Genomic DNA, 22,420 nt, shown 5'->3' on the forward strand with positions numbered 1-22,420 from the left:
GGTTGGAGGCGAAGATGTTCTGGACATTCCTGTTTGAGTGGAGGCCTGTGACGACGTGTCTGAGGCTCCTTCAATCTGAAGCAGCAGAGACAAGTCCTGTCTCGCAGACGGGCTGCAGAGATTGCCGCAACTCACAAACTCCTCAACCAGGTGGAGGAACTGAAAATACAGGCTTTTGCTTTCCTGCTGCCAGAAGTGGAGCGCTGGACCCATGGTTGTCCCCGGGAGAAAGTGGGTCCCAATATTCCATGCATTCTGTCCTTCATTCCACCGGAGTCTGTGTGTGTGTCAGCAGATTTCAGTGGAGTGAAGTTTAGAAGTCATGAGAGTTTCTGCTCGTCTGCATGTCAGATATTCGTGAAGCTGCTTTGTGTACGGGCGAATAAAAAGCTCATCTGTAAATTACAAAAAATGAACTTGACCTTCTTTGTCTCCAACATCTCGGATCCATTTCACCGCCCACACACACGCATTCTCTCCGCACCAGCCACCCCGAAGCGAGATGTTAAGTGAAGGAATGGGATCTCCGCCTACACACTCACACACATTCAAACACACACACACTCCTGCACTCACATCTGCAGGCACTTTGACTTCTTCTGTGGCTGAAATTTAAGAGTGACTGTCTGAAACCAGTGACATCTGATCAGAAGAATGCACCTTCATCAATGAAAATCTAATCTGCTCCTGAAATAAAAAAATATTTGTCAAAAATGACTGGTTAATCGGAGCATAAATGATCAGTTCCCCTTCATGACGTAAAAACAATGTAATAGCAAGCAGTGAAACAGTCTGTTCGTGATGTGGCAATACATCTGACAGAAATAATTCGAGGTAAACTTTTCTGACCGCCATTCAATGACTGAACTAAGTAACGTACCAGGGTTACTCAAAAAAAACGATGAACATGAAACGAGTCAGCTGCTATTTGTTTAGCCTTCTGAGTGTAATACTCATTGTCGAAACAGGTGAGTGTATTTTAGAGAACATTCTCGGAGACGACAGTCCGACGACCGCGGCTCTTAAACGCAGCCACAGTTAGCCAGGCTAGCTAGTTAGCCTGCGGACTAGCATGAATGAAACGATTATTAATAGTTTTAAATGAGTCTTGTGTGTGAAAACAAAGCGGAACTGAAGAGTACAGTAAACCTGCAGTTCATATGGTATCACAATTTTAATTACGTGTGTGTTTGAAATGAGAAATGTTAATTTTATTCCGTTACATCCGTCAGCATGCTGGTTAATCGACCATGTTAAATTAGTCCTGAAGTTGGAAACGTAAATAACATCGTCCCTATTTACTCATTGCACTCAACCAACGGTGTCAAAGTTTTTACAAAAAAAAATAACTTTTAATACAAAGAATGAGCCGACCTCATTGTGATGTATATGCATAACTTCTACCACTAGGGGGAGTGTGTGGACTGTGTTGTGTGGCATTGACCTGTGGAGAATTCTAGAACAAGACAGATAAGTAAAGTGACAAACAGTGGTCTCTCTGCGTCTCTGTACGTGTCAACAATGTACAACATTACACTCATTACCAATAAACACGTACGTCCAAATCAATACGTTAAAGTGTGTGTTTTCCTGTTTAAAGTATTTGTGTTTTGAACGGGTATGGGCATATACAGAAGTGTGTCGTATGTGTGATTTGAATGTTTTTCAGTGGGAAGCGACACAGGCTGCTGTTACATGGACACTCTTGCAGAGTTGCTGACACCCTCAGAGTGTAAGGGGCTCGTTCTTGCTCTGTCTCAGACAGACGATGACGTTTTACGACATATCCAAAGCCTTTCTCTGGAAAACAATCAGCTTGACCTACATCATCGGTCCAAGAGAGAACTGGCCTCAGATGATGGTGAGGAAAAGTCATCATGTAGTACTTTGGCAGAATACTGCTTGTGTTTCGTGACCACCTCCAGTTTGCTGTACTTTATAACGGGACATTTGGATTCAGGTATTAACAATCTGCTGGCAATATTCAGAACACACGACCAATTATTGTTGTATAATTATTGTTGACATTAGAATTATAGTCGAGTGAGATCTGAAGCCAATAAACCTCCCAGTTGTCATGTCGTTGTGTTGCTGTGTATCAGAGGATGATGACAAGTGTCGGAAAGCGCTGGAAGAATGGCTGAAAAAGAACAACGAGGAGATCTTCCTAGACCGACTGTCACGAAGCCTGCAGCACATCGGCAGGATGGATGTTGCCATTGGTGAGAAACACGTACCTCATCCTCCAGCGTGAAAAAAAGCTCACTTCCCTCAGACACAAACATGACTTACAAGTCAAGAAAAGGCTCTGTTGCTGGTGCACCATTTGAATATCGAAGTCAAACTACTGAAAGAGTGCTCAGCATCTGCTTTTCAGAAACTTAAGTCTGATTGCTCCAATATATGCTGGTGAATCTGGCTTTAATTGGCTGTTGAATTATGGCTTTATTTGGAGGCATTGTGTGTGTGTGGGTCCAGCGTGCTAACACATCTGCAGCGCCGTGGCGGTGGATGCAAAGAAGGTGTGAACGGTTTGACAGCAGCTCAGCGAAGAGCTGACAGCAGCCACACAACAAACCATCTGCTCCTTTCAACAGCACTGTGAACACAAGCATTATCAGAGAGGATGGCAGCTTTGATGAAAGGCTGCAGATGCACAATTTGCTTCCAATTATCACCAGCGATCTGCAAAGGAAAAGACACTGAAACAATATTTGCCTGGAATGCCAGTAAATGTGGCACTTAGAAAGAAAATTTTGTTCACCACCTAAGTGAGTTTCTGGTCCTGTTTCTTTTGTGAATGGCCTTTTTGTGCCTGCTCCTCCCTCAGCCTGAGTAGTTGAGAGATTTGTTATGCCATCAAAGAATCCACAGCACCTTCATGGGCTCTGCTGTACACATCACTTACTGAACAAATATCCACTGAGAGGGTGGTCACCTGGCCTCACCGAATCTCTCTGCCGTACATACTCAGGACAACACTTCTCTCCTTGGTTCTCAACTGCTGCCATCAGCCTGAGGTTCAAATACTACCTGCATGTGGTTTCAGTCGGACAGACAAACTTGACTTAGTCGCTCAGTGCTCCAGACAGTGTTGATAAATCTGAGGAGGGGTGTGTGAAGAAAGCCTGTCCACAGGCAGTTTGTGAGGTTGTCGACACATCTAATGGTGTTTTCTATCACTCTCTTGTTTCTCCAGAAATCAGCAACAACATCAACCAGGATGAGTCTGAAAAACTGAAGCAGTATGTGGAAGGTTATCACACGTACATAGGCTCCCTCACACTGCCAGGGCTCAAGGGAAAAGACAGGGACAGGAGGCAACAGGGAAGCGGTAAAATCACACTTCCACCTCAGCAGAAGAGACAAGTTTGAAAACTAGAACTATATTTTGCTTTTCTGCTTTATGATTTGTTCAGATTTCTGAAAGCACCAGGTCTGAGGTCAGAACTCGGTGAGTCTATTTGAATAGAAACACTTAGAATAGAAACAAACATTCCTGCCATTGCATCTTTACTGTTACACTTTTCTGTTAGATGTGTGGAAGAAGAACGACCTGGTCCTGTCTCTGGTCTTCACTGCCATCGTATCAACAGCAGTGGCTGGTCAATCTCTAGACACACATCTGTGACATCAGTAGTATTTTGGAAGTGTGTCCAACCTTATTTGTTCAAATACCCTGAGCAGGGATATGGTTGTATTCAAACCTGTCATTGTTGTCGTCATGTCAAAATAATCCCAGTAAATGTATGTGAAGTTTTTGCACTTGTTTGTATAGAAATGATCAACAGCATCACATTAGTAGTAGCTGTACTTATGATAGACGTAGTTGTTAGAGAGGAGAAGTCGAGTCAGTAGAGGAGAAAAGTAGTGTGTGGTGATTGTGTCTCAACAGAAGGGAAAGGGAAATAAAAGACACATATTTCTCGGTTTTAATTCATGAAATCATTGATCTGATTTGGGCCCAGAAGAGAAGCACAGGTCCTCACGGAGAAACAAACGATGACAAATGTGACAGTGTTGGTGCGATTGTGTGGCTGCCAGCAGACGAGTGTGTGACAGATGTGCTGGATCCGGGCCCTTGCACCACAAGCACAGCCCTGGCGTTTCTGTGATACCGACGCCACTTTTCATTTCCCCTCCGAGTGACGGCAGCGTGCCCGCCTGGCATCCTGCAGCAGCTCATTATCCTCCCTGGCTTCCATCTCCCCCGGCAACCTGCCCACGTGTCCACGGGCTATTGCGGAAAAGACAAATAACAACAGCCGCGAGGGTGCGAGGGATGCTGGGTAATGACGCGGGGCGGTGAGGAATTCTGTCCCAAAGAATGATATGAATCAGGAAGACAAGTTTTTGTTTCATGCACAGATCATATTCCTCAGAGGACCTGGGGGGCAAGAGAGCTCACCGTATGACAGATAAAACAAAGCAACCTTAGAAAGAACGTTCACTCAGTTTGGCCAAGCGTCGTCTGGAGACATTAGCAGGCTGTTATTGTGCAGCTTTGTGGTGATGGAAAGTCATGAAAGTGGTGACTACTTTGGTTGCCATTTAGTTGCTGAAAATCCAGGTCCGTTGCTGGAATTGTCACGTTACGTATGGGTGGGAATTTGGTTGTCGAGGGTTGTGGAGGTGTGAGGTGAAGAAATTAGGTGTTTGCAACATGCTTTTGTTGCGTGCTGTTTTTCTCCTTTTGATTTTGTGTTTCTGTCGAGACTGGGGCTGAAATTAGAAAGCGTCTGTCTGACTTAGCGACTGAGGTTCCAGGTTGGTATAGACTTGGTGGTGGAGTGATCAGATGTGGCCACAGTTGCGTGCAGCGTGGAAGTCAAGGGTCCGAATGACCATGATGAAGCAGCTCTCACTGATCTGCAGCAGGTTCCCAGGTGAGACAAGCAAGGCGTCACGGCTGCAGCACTGGTCCAGGCTCCAGAAATATTCTGATCTGCCTTGTTTGTATTTTGGGGTATGTTGAAACAGTAGAAGAGTCTGCACCACAGGCTTCTGTGTTTGACCTTTGAGACGCGAAAAGATCAGTGCTGTTTTCACATGAGGCAACATTGCCACCTGCTGGTTAACACTTGCTCTTCCTGCAAGTGGTCTTTATTATTCTTCAAGATTAAAGGTAATTTTGTGTTTGAGGTCGATGCCTGTTTGATGTTCAGGTATTTGTGTTGGTGTTTCAAATGCAGAACTATCTGCTGTGTTCCTTACCGGTCTTCAGGTCAGCGGGCGGTTCATACTGGAGAATCTAGTCAAACCCAGATGCAGCATCTGCCGTCTATGAGTGGCACCGTGTTGGAATTCCTCCTGCCATTTAGAAGAATGTTTATGCTGTGCCGCACATATTTTCCATTCGTGCTTGAGCAGGGTAAGAGTGAGTTGAAGGGGAAGGGGGCAGGTCTGATAGCAGGCGAATAGTGGACTGCCAGTCAAAATGTCATCATGACAATGTCATGAGCTCGGTTCTTTTGTTGTTTGTCGTTCATTATGTTAAATCATTCAATTTAGCAGACTAATCTGTGCCTGGTTCCGGTGGATTGCTCATCAACGCCTCCGGTGACACACTGCCAGCTCCTAAACGAGCCCCTGAACGCATCACGATGTGCTGTCCCGTCTTATCTCCCTCTCCTCGCCTGTTATATCTGGCGACTCGACAGGTGAGCAAACAGACGCGGCCCTTGCTAATGACTCGATCAGATGATAGCAGGAGCGTGTGTGTCTGGAGCGGAGCTTTATCTCTCGCATTTCAGCTGTGGGCCTTTTAATTAGGTCACAAATGGACACGTTTCTTCCATGATGGAGGCGTGTGACACTTCAGAACTCATCTGAGATGTTATATTTTTATAGTTGTTTGGCATCACGAGTTTTACGTTTCGAGATGTTAAGATAGTCAATATGTTGAACTATGTGCAGTGGTCAGTGCAGTTGAACCGCAGCTGAAAGACAATGGGTTCCAATGAGAGGCAGCGTGTTGCCTTTTCAAAAGGATGTCTACTCTCTCTGCTCTTGTGTTTGGTGTTGGCTTCCCTCTGAGTAGATGCAGTGACGTGTGTGTGTGTCACATATGAGAAGGTGAGAGGAAAGGCTCAAGTTTATGCAGCAGATATGAGCTCTCAGAGTGGACTGGGAACAAGCCTGCGCAGTCGCAGACTCACAATGGTTGGATAATTAATTGCCCGTCTCGTTGTTGCTATTTTTTGCTGAATTAAGTCATTAATTTTTTTCAGAGCAAGTGCTGACGCCGCACAATACGGATTTATGATCCCGCGACGTCAAGGGGTTTGTTAATGAGACTCAATTAATTAACGGTCAAAAGCCAATTTATTGGTGTCAGATGGTTGGATTACATATATAGTGCTGCAGCATGTATAAGAATGTTGTGTAAAATGGACTCATTACAACTCATCTGTAACTGCAGGAAATTAAATGGAGATTCAGTGTGAAGCTCAGCTCTTCAAGTCTTGACTCACAATCCTCTAATTGAACTGTCCACAGCCGAGCGGCCTTCAGTCGCAGCTCTCTGGTGACTGTGTTTACAAGCACTGAACGTGTGTCCAAATGTGATCAGCTGACCCGACCAGTGCTAGGTCAGATGTCATAGTTTGGTTCCACACAGGTCAGCTGGGTGCACCAACATAACACCAGAGATGTCACATGCCTGTTATTCAACAATAGTCTTTATTGGTTTAAACTTTACATTCTGTCGCTTGACAACAGGGACACAACTCATGATGCACGTCAAGGTTCATCAGGATGCAAACAAATCCTTCAAACTGGGAGCAAATATTAGTCCAACACTTAAAACAGCATGTCCGTGTGCAAAACGCCACCATCCGAGACTAAAGTGCAAATATTCCGCCGACACATTTTTAAAATCATAACAAGGAATGTAAACCGCACAATTGGGTAACAGGGACCCCTGGTGGAGTAACAGAGGAACTGTACAACAGCAACAGACGTGGTCGCTCTTTCTAAAAAAAAAATACAATATTCAAACCTTTAAGATATGTCAGAAATCAAAGGTGTTTTTGTGCAACTCTGGAATCAAATTACGTTGAATAACAAACATGAGCCTTAAAGTAGTGAAAGTCTGTACAATAATTCTGTAAAAGTGTCAGACAGGTTAATTAATAAAAGTTCCATAACTGAATTGGTTGTTCTGGAGATCTGCCCGAGCATCACTCTTAATACTTCCTCATTTTATTGCCATAGTTAAAGCTCTTTGTTGTATACTTATAGCAGTACTGATCCATTTTTTTTAAACAAATCAAATCCTTTTTTCTGCTCATAACTGCCCTCCAGCTGAAACACTTCAGAGATTAAATTAATCCCTCAATAATGCAGCAAACAAAAAACAAGAGGCAAATGTCATTTTTAAATGAAAAGTTGTTTCCGTATCACAACTTTTATGTTGCTATTGGTCAGTGAATCTGCACCACATCATGTGGTCAAGAAATTCCTCGTAAATAAAGCGTTAAGGTTATGGAGGAAAAGCTTGAGACTTTGCCATGCAGACACTGGAGAAAATACTGATGATGTAGCAAGGTTAAACAGCGGATATGGATTTGGTCACGTGACACAGCACAATAAACATCCTCGCCTGAAGTTGATGCAGAGTCATGTAACGTTGACCTGTTTGACTCAAGTTATGTAAAGTGGTCTAGAAGTCGCTGAGGATGCTGATGTCAGCAAACTCCTGGCGGTATCTGTGTGAGTACACAGTTAACAGGAAGGCCCACTTCAGGGTCAGGAAGCTCCACACACTCGACAGGTAGAGGCTGCGAGGGTCCGTCAGGGCTGCGGCACAGAAGAACAAGTACTTCTATCAGAAACTTTTCTACATTCTTAGTTTCATTTGAGATTGACATGTGCGACGAGGACACACACAGCCGAAACAATGCAGGGAGAAAGATCACACCTTCTAGTAAAGGAAGGAATGACAGAAGACGGAAGAACATTTTAAACATACGCGACACTTTGATAACAAGCAAAACTATGACTCAAGGTTGATAACACTTTCTGTTTTCCCTGTCATTCTGTTATCAAATAGAAGTAAATGCATATGAATTTAATTAAACCTTACAAGAGCAATTATCACTTCAGTCAAAGGCAGATAGAATTTAGGTGTAGAGTCCTAATATGGAAGTTGCATTGTAGGTTAGTTTGAGGTGTGCTAGACCGGCTCCAGAGGCTCCTGGTGAGTAACTCTAATCCCTGATGAACTTCAGATGAGAGACTTACATTGTTTCTGGGTGACAGCCAGAGTGAGGAAGGTGATGAAGGCAGTGGCAGCAGTGATGGAGAAGACGACACCCACCGCCATGAAGAACCTCAGACCCTTCAGCCAAGTCCTCCAGAAGTCCTGCAGGTACATGATGTGAGTGACCAGACACCACAGAGCCATCACACCTGCGGGGAGAGAAACACAAACACAAAGAGGGGGTCATCCACACTGAGGCGGACGAATGTTGCAAGAGCCGCTGAGCCAGGTAGACTGGCAGTTGAACTGTAATATTAAGACCGTATACAGACGTTGATGTCATATCTAGGTTTTCATCTTCAGTTATGTACTGAAACTTGAATCCTACTAGTCGCTTCCTCATCCCGATGCCGAGCTCACCTGCTAGGCCTCCCATGGCGGCCGTCCACGGCTGTTTATAGGCGATATTCCAGACCAGGAACGCAGAGATTCCCACCAAAGCGCCGAATGTCGCATATGCGATGCTGACATGAATCCTTTTGATCCCCATTTTTCAGTAAATAAACGCCGAGGACCAGACGAGCGCGTACTACTTAAATGCTAACCAGAGCTAACAGGCTACATCCAGAGCTTCCCGAAACATTACGTAACATTCTCAGCAAGTAAACACACACAGTCCGGGGAGCGAGCTTAGCCGAGCTAGCGTCCGACAATGTCAACAAAAGTCTAATTAAACGGAAATAAAAAGACCCTAATGGAGTTCTAAATACGAGGCAAATGAGCCAGTTAGCCGGCAAGCAAACCAGCTGTCCGCGAAGTGACAGCAGGTACCGAGACTTCGCGTCCAGACCGGCGGGACTTGTGTTCCTGGAGCCGTTGTGTTTAGGACCGAAGCGTCACACCCGGAAATGCTGCGTTAATCCCCCAAGGATTTGTGTGTGTGCTCTATTTTCAGTGCTGTTTTCGCCAAAATATCTCACTTCTTCCATCAGCAGTGAAGAAAATAATATTCTCATTTAAAAAAAAATAATTCTGCTGTCCAATCTAAAAGGTTTATATTGTTTGAACCATCATGTTTGATCTGTAGTTGAAACCTCAAACTATTTTCACAAGTTTGCTCTGCATAGATTACTTTGTCCTTCCAAATGTCAAATAAATCCGTCTGAAATTGTCATGTTTTCGATGTGCTTTGATACATTGTCAGCATTTTTATCAAATCTCAAAGCAACTGCAATTTGACACAAAATAAGCTGTGTGCTGTGAATGCATGAATCCAAAACGTTTACACAGTGAAACTGGCAGTGAGTTCTGCTTTCATTCCTGCTTATGTTCTTGATCAGGAATATTTCTTTGAAACAATTTTCTTCCCTGAGGACTTGATGCTGTCAGTTTTTTTTTTTTTTTGTATACACACCCAAATCAATATTTTGTATCATTTCGACATGTATTTTATTGCATTACTTTTGTTGTCTATTTAGCCAACATGTCCTCAGTATGGCCCCTAAAATCACTTGATTTTAGGGGCCGTGGGAGTGAAGTGCTGCTGTTCTGTGCATCTTTGAGCAGCTGCAGCCGCTGCTGTCCGCTCTCTCCTGTGACTGATCATTCCGACCGAAAATAAGAACATTGATTCTCTGCAGGAACTTAGAGAATCATTGTTGTCTCTTCTTGGTTTCTAGAAGATCTTCTCATGAGCTGGACCACATGACCATCGTCCTGTCAGGCAGGAGACGCTAATTATCCCTGACGGCAAACTTAATGAAGGGAAGCTGTTTACAATAACAAAAATCAACATGGAAGTGGTTTAGTCCCTGAAGTGCCTGGAATTATGCTGGGATTTTCTGCTGCATGAATGGAATATATTGATGCTGAAATAATGTGAAACTCTTGCATTGAGTGACATCTGCCTGTGTCTGAGCTCCTCTATAGTCTCCATGAAACAGTCTGAGAATGTCCTGCTGACTCCAGTATTTTTCTCATCCCAAATAAATCTGAACAAACAAGGAGAGGAAAATATTTCGGGACACATGGTCATGATGTTGTGATCGATCACCATATGTGACGGTGCTCACACAGAAGCTGAATATGTCTGATAGGATATGTAATTACTGTTTTCTGACCAATCGGAGATGTTCCCTGTGCTTGCATAACCCCTGGTACATGAAGCCTCTTCAGACAGATGAATGGAATCAAAGCTGCAGGAGGGGAGACAGAGGAGGAGAGGCGAGTCACAGTGAGTCCAAACTTTACTGTCTCTTATTAATATCTGATGAGATGCAGATCAAAAGCTGTGTAATTACACTACGTATTATAATTATGACCTTGAAATACTTGCAAAGTGATTTATGAGTTCTGGAGGGGGTTATGTTGCTGCATATCATCATGTGATTCTCAGCTGTGTTGTTCACTAGTGCTGTGAGCTGTCTGTGTCCTCCCTTCATCGCAAATGGAGCACAGCTCTCACGTTGTCAGAAAGTCCAGTTGAGTTAGAAGAGTCGGCTCAGTGCTACCTGCATGCTTATCTGTAAACTCATGGGTTGATGGATCTATCATAAAGCTCCTAGTCAGCCACAAGGATGAAGGTCTCAGCATGGCCACATCAGCTCAGACTCCTGTCCTGACGTGCATGTGTAATAATGCGTCTGCTTAGTGTTTGCAAGCCATTTTGTATTGGTGTTTGTGTGTGCACTGGTGTGTGTTGATGCCTGTTGACCTGTGTGTCTGGATGCATGCGGTTGGGATCAGGAGCATGTTGTGCCTTCATTTCCTTTATTTTCACTGGCCACTACTTTAATGATTCTGCTTGTGTCGATCAAAGTGTGTTTGTGTGTAGTCGCAGGAAGTACCTCCCAGCCTCATGGGGGTCTCCACAGAAAACCCTTGGACATAAATAAACTCACTTTAATCTCCTCAATGATCAGCTCCATCATTATAGGTGACCTGGGGTCACTCAAACTGGATATTTTGTTAGTTGAACGACCTCATTGGCTGTCATTTCAGAGTGAGAGAGGAGACTGTTCTCCAGAAGGCTGGACGTTATCAAGTGTGTTATCACCTCCATCGTGTTTTCATCCCCGCAGGACGTCACTGAGGACAAACTGGATTCTTTCTCTCTGAGTCTTCACAGGATTGCAGAAGAGACGTTGCTGCGCTCGGCGGGTCCCTCATGATCTCCCAGACCACCAAGTTAGGTGAGAAGAATTTCTTGATTCATTGAAAAATAAATGTCCCAGTCTATTCATTTCATCCATATAAAAATACATTTAAAGTAATTCATGAGACAAAGAGACTAAATTATCCTTAATAGTGATGAATGAAAAGATTGCTGGATTAATTAATGCTGTGTTTATGAGCACTGGATTATGAACTTTATTTGTGCTTTATTTTATGAAATGATGAAATGCCATATATTATTAAAAACTATTTGCCACAATAAAGCTGTGGGTTCCATTCTAGATTTCAAAGAAAAAAATCATTGTCCTCTTTCAGGACGTCCAGTGATCGGGATTAGGAAAGTGTTTTTGTGCAGCTAACATTCATATGAGTCCGCAGTGGAACGTACCTCTATAGAGACATTATTGGTTGTAAACTGTCCCCACCAACACATGACCTCCTCCAGGGTGTTTACGGTTACCAGACAAACGACTGTTTGAGCCTTCTCTTCTAAGTGTAGAATAAAAGATTTGTTTCCCAGGATCTCTGCAGACCTGCAATTTAGGAAGAGAGTCTGAGTTTTTTTGTCTGTGTGCGTTACTTGTTGTTTCTCTGAACGCGTGCGAGGGGTCAAACTCTAGTCTATTTCTGAGTCTGCATTCGTGAGCATCTCAGGAAGTGGCTGGCCTCTCCCGAACAATCGGGGCGACCTCAACAGCATTATGTAACCAGAACAGAAGGCAGGAAACTGTTGAACTCTTGTGATGACCAACCTGGACTCCACAGCATGTGACCTTCCGCTGTTCTTCCTGTCTGGAGCCAAATACTTTCCAGCAGGTTTCACTTTCTCTGGCAAGATGAAGCCTCGACAAGTCACCCAAACTCCTAGTGTAACACCACTTTACTCTTCTGCAGCGACTGCATCACGTTTTGTATGTTTGGTCCAGAAGGTGCTCTGTACTGTCACTCCAGAAAGTGTCACTGCAGCAGAGTCTAACATTGTGACTCCTCACAGTTGCACTTCAGGCCTTCAGCTCCATGGAGAACTTGTTCAGGTCCATCTGGCCTCCACCCAGACGCTGCACACCAGAGGTGAGCCCCAATAATCTCACTCTAGAATATTTGGATGGTCCCACTGTGAAAATGTTTAGCTGTTGGATGTCAAGTCCTTCATGAACTTGGATGCCTAGTGACTCTGCTGGTTAGTGTTGCTGTGTATTTTTTTAGATTAATTTTTTTTTCCGATGCATGGTTCTCCACACTGAGTTCACTCTTGTTTATAAAGCCATTGTGTTCATCAGCTGGGTAGATGACGGAGAGAGGTCTGAGCAGTTGACAGGTGGGTGTTAGTGATCCTAGCCCATGTTTCTCTTCACTCAACTGTCAAGGTCGAGCAGGAGACCAGTTCATCAGCTTCACCAGGCATTTGCTGTGACACACTGATAACCAGACGTCAAGATAAGACACACGCTACATACTCAATACCTCTGGTCTGGTCTGAAACAGCAGGTGACCTTGTTTCTTCTGTCTCCGCCCTGTCTTCCCTGAGGCTCACGTTTCACTCAGTACTGTAAAATGTTCTCAATGATTATCACCTGTCACTAACTTGTTATTCACGGAGCCTGTTTCACCAAGGCAACGTTTTCAAAGAGGAAAATCAAATGAATTATTCCATTGAATCAAGTAAAACCAGGTACAGGTCTGCCCTCTTCCTGGTGCAGACGAGGTGAAAGTTCCAGCCCTCCAGTTCAAACTCTCACGCCTTTAATGAGGCGGAACACCCGGAGAAGGTCGTCCCTCTGTCGGCTCACCCGCGACTCAGTCACTGCTCCCCCGTCCTCCGAGTGTGTTCGTCCCCCGACGATCTGACCAGCCTGGTCCTGGCGCGTGGTTGTGACGATGTGCGAGGCTAGTGGAACTGAAGTTTTTACTGGTGACTGAACCTTTGGCCAACGAAGATGCATCTTTTCCGGAGTTATAGCTACCGAGTGTTCCCCGACCGGACCTCCGCGGACACGCCGATCATCCGCGGCATCAGCTGGGTAAGCGCTCTCCGCTGAAGGGGTCTGCGCTTCGCGTCGTAGAGTCCCACCGTCTCCGACATCTAGCTTCTTTCTGCGATGCTCAAGGTGTCGGGGCGAATTTGCATTCAAGTTATGTTCTTAGAATTGTCGGGTCAAACCACCTGTCGATCAATGACTCATGAGCATCACCGCGCGTCGTTAGCGCGCCTACTTGTATTTACGAGCTCTTTCCAAACCGGTTGGATCCAAGCACTGCGTTTATTTTGTTGTGTGTGTCAGTTTGTCCCCCGACGAAGACACGGGGAGCTGGGGAAAGGGGAAGCGAGCCTTGAGTTCCTGGATACAGTTTGTTTACCTCCTGCACAAAAGCTGTCAAATGTCAGTACAGTTACACAGATGTGACCTCTCCTGGGCGCTGCAGCCTCCAGTTGACGTTGACTTTGACTTTCTTATTGAAGTGCCGTTTGGAGTCTTTGAACTCAACTTAAGCTGTTTGATTCTCATGATTTCGCTGTCACTCTCGTGGTAGGTGACGTGAAACACGTGTGGTTTAATTTTTTCCAGCTGGTCAAAACTCACCTGGCTAGTCAGGGCGACTGGTGAACAGTCTTGCATGACTGACAGCTCCTCTGCTTCAAACCGAAGTCATATTTGTGTGTGTGTGTGTCAAAAATAAGTCTGTAGATATTTCGGGAACATTCCTGACTCTGCCTTGGAGGCTCTCAGGAAGGACCTTTTTATTTATAACTAGTCGATTGTTTATTGTCCGGACAGGATGAAGGTTGTGGTTGAGAGGAGGACTCTCAACTTGCATCACAAGGTTTAAAGACATCCTGGACTCACAGCGCGACCGGACCTTTAAATAGTTCCCCAACTCCTCAACAAGTGAATCAGCTGACTTTGTTTAGTCAGGTTATCGAACGTGTCATAAACAAACTCTGGGCTGGAGACCATAAACTGTCATGTCCAGTGGAAAGTTCAAGTCCAATAAAAAGAAAAAGACTTGATTCTGAGAGAAACTAAGCACGATACCTGTTTCATCACAGGACCTGCCACTGTTTGTAAAATAAAAATCTCCCCTCAAATAACTGTTTTTCAGCCACACACAGGGCATGTGATGCTTTAACTTCTTTGTGAATGAAAATATATTTTTACATTTTCCCCAGGTTTTTGAAACAAGGTGGGTGTTTCTTTCTGCACTGTTTTGTGTTTTGTGTTTCCATACAATACTGAGTTGACAGGAGGAGGTGAAATGAGTTCATGTGTCTCCCACGTGTCACGTGTGTGTCCAAATTCAAGTGGGAAAATGCAGCCAACCTTCATAAAATTTCATTCATAAAAAAATCATAGACCTCATATTCCAGTGGATTCCCCGTGAAAGAGAAAACATGGTCATATGACTGCTGAATCTGCTGAGGCCGCATGTTTACGTAATAAATGACATATCAGTCCAGGAGAGGATGTTTTTCTCACCGTTGTCATGGCAAACCAAAACACTATAAAACGATTTTGAAGACATGACTTGTTACTTTTATGGAGACTTCTGCTGACACAAGTCACTCAAGTCACTCACACAAACCATAGCAAATGCATCAACTAGTACACAGACAGCAGCCACACCAGCAGAGAGCGATGCCATTGTGAAATAATGCATGAAAAGTGTGCAAAAACACATACCTCCAAAAATTAAAACCTCACAGTGAACGTGGACTCCATAAAGAGAGAGTCCCATCCCATCCTGACCTCGTGATGTTGCTGTGTTGACTGTTCACAAATGCAGTTGTGTTTTTTGTCTCATGAACTTTAATGTTTTTGAATTCATGTGACATGAAAGGGTTAAGTCCAGTTGCACATTGAAAAGAACATTTTCCAGCGTTTTGTTTCTCCTCCCAGCTGAATCCTTCACCTCCCACGCTTTCCTCACAATGGTACCAGGCCCCATCATCACCTTCATCGCCGCTGTGATGATTGACGTTGTTGTTGTTGACCTTTCTTCTCATGCCGATTTCTATTTAGCGTTTATGTTGACCATCTCTGTTCTTGTTCCTCAGACGCCGCTGCCTGAGGCCCTCAATTCCAAGGACACCATGAAGCAGGTGAGTAGATGATGGTGAGCACCATATTATTAACGTCCATGAGCAGAGCGATATAACAAGCCGAGCTCTGAGAGTGCCCCAGTGAGGGACGCTGAGAAGGAGCACACGTCGCTGATGTTCAGTTTCTGAGGCGTCTTTAATCTCAGGTCGCAACCCACCTGGGTCAGAGAGGGACTAGCAGGAGACATTCACCCACAAGCTCATCATTATTCCACCAACATATGCATCAAACACTTACTACACCTGAAGTGACTCGCAGCAGCTGGATGCAGGAAATGTTTGAGTGTTCTGAAGAGATGGGCTGAATTCATGGCTCTCAAGGGTCCCACTGTGAAGGAAACCTGTGTGACATCACAGTTGGGTAATGCCACGTTTATTACATGTCAGCTGTATTGAAAGCTCAGCTGTGGGGAAAAACATCTAGAATCTGACTGTGGATCAACTCAGCCGTCAGTGTGACGAACAGGACGGAGCTGGACCCACGCTGGAATGGAACACAAATATTTTCTTACGCGCAAACGCAAGTTCTAAAGTTGATTTAAGGTCCAGTCCCGTCATCTCTCACGCCAGACGGGTCTGAGAACTGGTTGCTGGAGTCACTGAGGGTCAGTGGGAAGCTGGTGGACATCTTAAGGCATCGGTCAAAGAAACTGAAATAACATCAAAAATAACATCTCACACTGTCAAATTTACAATTGTGAATTCATGTCAAAATTCTATTTTACTAAGCAGGATTTTCATGACACAGGAAGCAACAATTTCACAATTGTCATATGTATAAATAATGCATATTAAAAAAGGGGATACAAAATTGATTCCTTTTTGTGATTCTAAAAGTAAATGTGAAAAACAACTCAGTTCTTGTTGTGAAGGATGAGTCTGGACGTATGGATTTATCTGTCTCAATTTATCTCTCTCTGACAACATGAATGGTGCACATTGAAACATGAAACCCTGGGGATGAGATTGTCAAAGATCGTGTTCATTTCAAAACGATCATTAAAAGTGAAACTAAAAGAGAAAAGATTGGATCAGTCTTTTTAAAACCTGCTAAAGCTGCAATGTAGTTTAAGCAACTTGGCAAGCCAAGCTATCACATGACCACTTCTGGACTCAGTGAGCGGGATCCTCTGCAAGGTGAAAATGTTTACGTGTGTGAAAGTCATGGCTCCTGAGGAGAAGTCACCTGAGCAGCGTCTCATGGAATCACATGACCTGCAGCCAACGACTACAAATGTTTGAAACCGGTGTGAAAGACGAAGCAGATTAGTGCAGTTATATAAGAGTTCTGCATCATTGACCCGGTGGGGGAGGAGGAGGGGCAGTTCCGGGCCGGGCCCTGTGAGGAGGGAACAAAGGGAATGGCTGATGGAAGGCAGAGAGGAATGGTCACTTCTGTGGTGAATGGTGGTCTGGTGGTCATCAAGTGCATCATGTACAACAGCTGAGAATATTCATGAAGGATTTTCACTCTGGTTCGAGTTTGGATGGAATTATTGGTGATCAGAAGAGTCAAGACAAGGGAGAAAATAAAAAATATAAAACTTTAAATTATGTAACAAATGTGAGACATAGAAGTGGATTCTAAAGCTGAAAACCTCCCAAGCAATAAAATGTTATACACCTGCATTTCTAATCAGATTATGCCTTTTGGAGATGAGAAATTCACCAGTTGATGTTGTCTGATTAAATTGCTGTTTCTTTCCTCTGACTCAGTTCCTGTCGGATCGAGTGTTGAAGGCCGCTCGCTCGCTCTACAGCGTGATGATTGAGAGGAACCCGGGTCTGATCCGGGACCAGAAGTATCACCTGAAGACCTACAGGTTGGATTTCTTTCTTTTCTCGAGAGAGAGAGAGTGAGAGCGTCTGTGGAGATTGATCAGTGTGTGCGTGTGCGTGTCAGACAGTGCTGCTCTGGGAAAGAACTGGTGGACTGGCTGATGAAACAACACGAAGGTCTCCAGTCCAGAGGGCCCGCTGTGGGAATGTGGCAGGTTCTGGTGGACGAGGGGATCTTGGTCCACGGTATGAACCCTGAATGTCAGACTTGCTGCCTACTGGTGATTGGCGATCTCTATAATCTCAGAAACCTTTTTAACAGAGGATGAAGCGCAGTGATGCTACTTATTGATCCTGACTCACCTCCTCTCAAAGCTGTCCATCTAAACTGGATTTGTGTGTGGCCAGTCAAACAGGAGCTGAACTTCCAGGACAAGGACACTCAGTTCTATCGCTTCCAGGGGGCAGCCTTGGGAGCAAAGCAGGCACCTCACGACAGCGAGGACGACCTTCAGGAGGGGCTGACCCTGCTGTCTCAGCTGGGCCCTGATGCTCTGCTGACCATGATCCTGCGTAAGAGGTCAGCAGTCTTCACACACACGCAAACCTGCAATATCACAGACTCCTGACAGTATTTTTGTGATCAAAAGATGACTTCAAAAAGGTCCACTGTAGAAAGAATTCAGATGATGATGATGAAGACTTGTGTTTGCAGTCCCAGTCAGAGGAGTGCTGAGGACCTGGAGGTGATCTACGAGGAGCTGCTCCACGTCAAGGCTGCGGCTCACCTGTCGTCCTCTGTGAGTCTCACCTGACAGTGGGCTCGTGTCTGCACTAAACACACAACACTTCAGTGTGATTCACTTCAGGAAGTCGAGGGTCAAATGTGCCTTTCGGCATCAGCATGGTTGACAACTTGACATATGATTCTTTTGTTCTTTGCTCAGGTTCGTAAAGAGCTGGCAGCAGTGCTGCTGTTTGAGTCGCACTCTAAAGCTGGAACTGTCTGTGAGTCTCACACACACGCATTCAGATGCTCACTCAACATCTACCAGCACACAAACAAGCACTAATGCAGGATGCTCAGATTCCGTTCTCCAGTGAATGTTGAGTCTGACTGTGTGAAACCACCTGCTGCAGTGTTCAGCCAGGGGGACAAGGGGACGTCCTGGTACATCATCTGGAAGGGATCGGTCAATGTCATCACGCATGGGAAGGTGAGTACAAGTGAGGTGCAGGAAGGAGACACAAAGATGAGCTGAGCGCTGCATCTCCTCACAGGGTCTGGTCACGACGCTACATGAGGGCGAAGACTTCGGTCAGCTGGCTCTGCTGAACGACGCCCCGCGAGCCGCCACCATCATCCTGAGAGAGGACAACTGCCACTTCCTGCGAGTGGACAAGCAAGACTTCATACGGATCCTCAAGGTTTGTTGGGGATGAGGCTTGGGAGTTGGGCTGGTTTTGTAATCTGTGTCAATGTCTGTGTGATTCCAGGATGTGGAGGCCAACACCGTGCGCCTGGAGGAGCATGGGAAAACCGTGCTGGTTCTGGAGAAAAGTGTCAGCTCAGCTGGACCAGGAGGAAACTGCAGCAAGTGAGTCACTTGATCGGCAGATCCTGGAATTTGGGAGAGGAACCCGTAACCTCTCACACAGTTTATTTTGTGATCAAATGGCAGGACAGTTCCAAATCTAACATTGAGCCAGTGGATTGGGTCTATGCTTATGTACAAAAAACCTGCAGGTACACAGTCATGTCGGGAACTCCAGAGAAGATCCTGGAACATCTGCTGGAGACGGTGAAGCTGGACTCCAATGGGAACGACTCGATGGGTGAGGTGGACACATCAGAACGGGATCACGATCTAATGGTTGGTTGGTGTTGCAGATGCGACCGTGAGTGACTTCCTGCTCACCCACCGAGTCTTCATGCCGTCCAGCCAGCTGTGTCCGGCTCTGATGCAACAATATCCCAAGCTCTCATGTGTGATGTTGTGAAGAGGCAGCAGAGAGATGGTTGTGTCCTTGACTTAATGTTCCACCTACTGGGCTGAGCTTTGTGAGGGCTCAGAGATGGAGAGGTCTGCCTACGTGGACAATGCCAAGCAGAAGGTGGTGAAGCTGGTTGGCCAGTGGGTGGCGCTGTTCGGACCCCTGCTGAAAGATGACTCAGTTGCCTCTGACTTCCTGGAGGTACAGGAGTCCAAATTTCAGCGAGCCGGTGGAGTTATTGAAAGTAACAGCCGCTTTTCTGATGCCACGGCAACAATAGAAGCTGAAGAAGGAGGTGATGGCCAACTCGCGCCTGACCAACATGCTGAAGGACCAATTCCGAGAGCGACGCAGAAACCGAGTGTAAATACGTTTGTCCTTCTTCTGTCTGGTCCAAGTGACGCACTCACCTGTGTCTCCGATGTTTCAGGTCGGAGAACGGATATCAGTCACTGGGCAGAGTAACTCACTCACTCACCTCCTCATCTGCTATGTGAACGCAGCCTCAATGCATGCTGAGTCACCGTGTCGCTCTTCTCCTGCAGAATCAGCCGTTTGACTGGTTTGCTCATTGTGACGAGTCAGCAGTGCGGCTCCAGCCAATCAGAGCACGGGACAAAGGTGAGACTCAAAAGTATGATAATGAAGGTTCAAGAGGGGCAGCGTTGAAGCTGAACGTGCTAGAAACATGTTTGTTGCAGAAGCACTTGGATGTCCCTGAAATGTTTCTGTTGTAAATCGTTCCTTGTGTCGTCAGTCTTGTACGAAGTCGTCTGCTCGGACCACAAAGTTCTCACGCTGATGTTGCCTGTGAACGCGACTGTACATGAGGTGATGTCGTCCATCGTGAAAGCCAGCGGCGATCATGTTCTGGTCAAGATGAACTCTGCTGGAGGTGACTTGGTTCAGAACTTGACTTGGTGCCTGCAGACTGGCCCATGAAGCTATGCTCTTTGTCAAACAGAGCGCGCTCAGTTGAAGCTGGACGCCAGCGCTGTCTTCACTGCTCTGGGGCTCAACGAGAGACTGTTCATTTGCACCAGCGGACAAGTCGACCTCCTGGTGACCCCTTGCCACTTGGAGTCCTCTCTCCTCTCGCTTGGGTTTCTCTGACCAGGTGTCTCATCCCGACAGACTCCCCTCAAAGAGCAGCAGGGTCCTGACCAAGGGACGGCAGATGTCCTGGAACAGATGAGCTCCAAAGACGTGGCCAGTGAGCTCACTAACTACGACTGGGAACTGTTCAGCGCCATGCACGAGGTAGCCAACCACCAACCTTCCATTTCATGCATCCAAAACATCTCTGTTCTCCTGACTCACAAACCGGGCTGGGCCCAGGTGGAGCTCATCTACTACGTGTTCGGGCGCCACAAATTCCCCGCCGCCATCACGGCCAACCTGGAGCGTCTGGTGCGTCGCTTCAATGAGGTCCAGTTCTGGGTGGTGACCGAGCTGTGTCTGTGTGAGGACCTGGTCAAGCGTGCCGTCCTGCTCAAAAAGTTCATCAAGATGGCGGCTGTGTGAGTCCACATTCACGCCGGCGCCAGCCATGGAGCCTCACATCAACGCTCCTTGTTCTGAACGCAGACTGAAGGAGCAGAAAAATCTCAACTCATTCTTTGCCGTGATGTTTGGTCTGAGCAACAGCGCCGTACAGAGACTCCACAAGACGTGGGAGGTGAGACCCTGAACGCAGCATCCTGAGCCCAGATGTAGAACTGTCTGTCTGCTTCTAGAGGATTCCCAGCAAGACCAAGAGGATCTACTGCTCCTACGAGCGGCTGCTGGTGAGAAACTTTGCTGCTCTTTCTCATCTGTACTTCTAGGAACGTCCATTAAAATGTCGCCGTTGCAGAATCCCACACGGAACCACCGAGCGTACCGACTGGCTGTGTCCAAGCTCAGTCCTCCCTACATCCCCTTCATGCCGCTGCTGCTCAAAGGTAGGCCTGATCTCATGTCTAAATATGAGCGTCAGTTACGTTCCTCTTCCCTCAGACATGACGTTCATCCATGAGGGAAACCAGAACTGTGTGGACAAGCTGGTCAATTTTGAGAAGATGGTGAGGGACAAGTCCTCGAGTGTTGCCACTAGTCGGTGTTCTGTAAGCAGCCCTTTTCGTTTCCCCCCTGCAGCGGATGATTGCCAGGACGGTGAAGGTTGTCCGTGGGTGTCGGAGTCAGCCGTACAGTGAGTCCCATCATTGAGACGTCGGACGCATCAGGACTGGCATCTGAGTGAATCATGTGAGTTGTTGTGTGTCTCTTTCAGTCCCGTCGTCTCCACAGCGAGGACTCACCGAACGGATGTTTCTGGAAGGAGCTGCGACTCGGATCTCCACGTGTGAGTAGCTCTTAAAGAAGTGCATCAAATGTTGGGGTGCAAACGTTTGTGGTCGCTGTCAGCGCCCTCTGCTGGTGCGAGGAAGTAACGCTTCTTTCTCTTGAACATAAAATTGTAGTAATGGTGACCGTTTTAAATCTGATGCAAGATTTTAGTGACAGAATAGTGAATGAAAGTAACTCATCTGAACTGTCACCTGCCACCATCTGATCTTGTTCTGACTCGATTGTCAGACTCAGAGAATGTCCTTCCTCTCCGGACGCCCTCAAACATCCGGCACTACATCCAGAACCTGCGAGTGGTGGACCACCAGCGGAGGCTGACGCAGCTCTCCAGGACTCTGGAGCACTAGATCCTCTCCAGCATCTGAAGTATGTTTCTCTCCAGTCAGACCTGACAATCTGGTCTTAGAGGTTTGGATTCAGAGAGAAGCTGTGCTGCACCAGTCATGACCTCTGACCTCTTAAACTGAAAGCACAAACACACGCTGCCACGACAACTTGGGCTTGATCGCCGTTGAGAAAATAAACCAGCAATTCAGCGCTGAACTACATCCCATAATAGGTCATGTTTCTGACTTGTAAACTGACTGGACAGTCATCCTCAGACTTCTCACCAGTCACATGACAGCCATCAGGCTGTAGCTAAAAACAATGAGCGCGGCTGAAACACGCTAAAATAGAAACATCACCTGACACGGTCTCTTCCGTCACTCCAGCTGTGTTCACGTGACTTGTGCAGTTTCATGTAGTTTGTATCCGCACTTTCTTATGTTTTATAAATAAATTATTTTCACAGTATTTTCTTTTGGCTAACTCCCCGGACT

The 22,420-nt window shown here is 46.0% G+C and overlaps 2 protein-coding genes across 8 annotated transcripts; one reads left to right on the forward strand and one right to left on the reverse strand.

Moving 5' to 3' along the window:
- The first annotated feature begins 823 nt into the window (after window positions 1-823).
- rapgef3 (Rap guanine nucleotide exchange factor (GEF) 3) lies at window positions 824-22,384 on the forward strand. 7 transcript variants are annotated; one of them, XM_053848914.1, is made up of 36 exons: window positions 840-968; window positions 1,411-1,474; window positions 1,762-1,861; window positions 2,103-2,222; window positions 3,200-3,334; window positions 3,420-3,454; window positions 3,537-8,492; window positions 9,883-10,436; window positions 11,322-11,394; window positions 12,372-12,448; window positions 15,432-15,476; window positions 17,193-17,299; window positions 17,380-17,501; window positions 17,664-17,835; window positions 17,971-18,055; window positions 18,203-18,263; window positions 18,396-18,472; window positions 18,537-18,683; window positions 18,753-18,853; window positions 19,003-19,091; window positions 19,147-19,225; window positions 19,301-19,451; window positions 19,531-19,613; window positions 19,681-19,711; window positions 19,796-19,871; window positions 20,008-20,145; window positions 20,215-20,312; window positions 20,385-20,510; window positions 20,589-20,770; window positions 20,838-20,928; window positions 20,987-21,037; window positions 21,106-21,193; window positions 21,249-21,313; window positions 21,387-21,441; window positions 21,523-21,594; window positions 21,828-22,384. In XM_053848914.1, exons 8-36 carry the CDS (start codon window positions 10,383-10,385, stop codon window positions 21,944-21,946), a joined length of 2,715 nt encoding a protein of 904 aa, XP_053704889.1. In that variant the 5' UTR covers window positions 840-968; window positions 1,411-1,474; window positions 1,762-1,861; window positions 2,103-2,222; window positions 3,200-3,334; window positions 3,420-3,454; window positions 3,537-8,492; window positions 9,883-10,382; the 3' UTR covers window positions 21,947-22,384. The 7 variants fall into 7 exon arrangements, 6 of the variants coding, with proteins under 6 accessions (XP_053704891.1, XP_053704888.1, XP_053704889.1 ...); XM_053848916.1 differs by lacking the exon at window positions 1,411-1,474 and having other exon boundaries at window positions 824-968; window positions 1,670-1,861; window positions 11,284-11,394; XM_053848913.1 differs by lacking the exon at window positions 1,411-1,474 and having other exon boundaries at window positions 824-968; window positions 1,670-1,861.
- On the reverse strand, window positions 6,662-9,108 carry slc48a1a (solute carrier family 48 member 1a). The gene is made up of 3 exons (XM_053849027.1): window positions 8,624-9,108; window positions 8,245-8,412; window positions 6,662-7,800 (listed from the first exon to the last, which is right to left on the reverse strand). The coding sequence occupies exons 1-3, from the start codon at window positions 8,751-8,753 to the stop codon at window positions 7,664-7,666; spliced, it is 435 nt and encodes a 144-aa protein (XP_053705002.1). The 5' UTR covers window positions 8,754-9,108; the 3' UTR covers window positions 6,662-7,663.
- Window positions 22,385-22,420: the final 36 nt, after the last annotated feature.

This window comes from Synchiropus splendidus, chromosome 18 (genome assembly GCF_027744825.2).
Source record: "Synchiropus splendidus isolate RoL2022-P1 chromosome 18, RoL_Sspl_1.0, whole genome shotgun sequence".
Lineage (NCBI taxonomy): Eukaryota > Metazoa > Chordata > Actinopteri > Syngnathiformes > Callionymidae > Synchiropus > Synchiropus splendidus.

Excerpts from the sequence above, each read along its gene's own strand:
- slc48a1a (XM_053849027.1), bottom strand. The coding sequence starts at position 8,753 with ATGGGGATCAAAAGGATTCATGTCAGCATCGCATATGCGACATTCGGC. Across the intron at positions 8,413-8,623 it reads CGCCATGGGAGGCCTAGCAG|GTGTGATGGCTCTGTGGTGT; the intron begins GTGAGCTCGGCA and ends CTCTCCCCGCAG. Across the intron at positions 7,801-8,244 it reads GGCTGTCACCCAGAAACAAT|CCCTGACGGACCCTCGCAGC; the intron begins GTAAGTCTCTCA and ends TCTGTGCCGCAG.
- rapgef3 (XM_053848913.1), top strand. The coding sequence starts at position 10,383 with ATGAATGGAATCAAAGCTGCAGGAGGGGAGACAGAGGAGGAGAGGCGA. Across the intron at positions 20,146-20,214 it reads CAAGATGAACTCTGCTGGAG|AGCGCGCTCAGTTGAAGCTG; the intron begins GTGACTTGGTTC and ends TTTGTCAAACAG. Across the intron at positions 20,313-20,384 it reads GCGGACAAGTCGACCTCCTG|ACTCCCCTCAAAGAGCAGCA; the intron begins GTGACCCCTTGC and ends TCATCCCGACAG.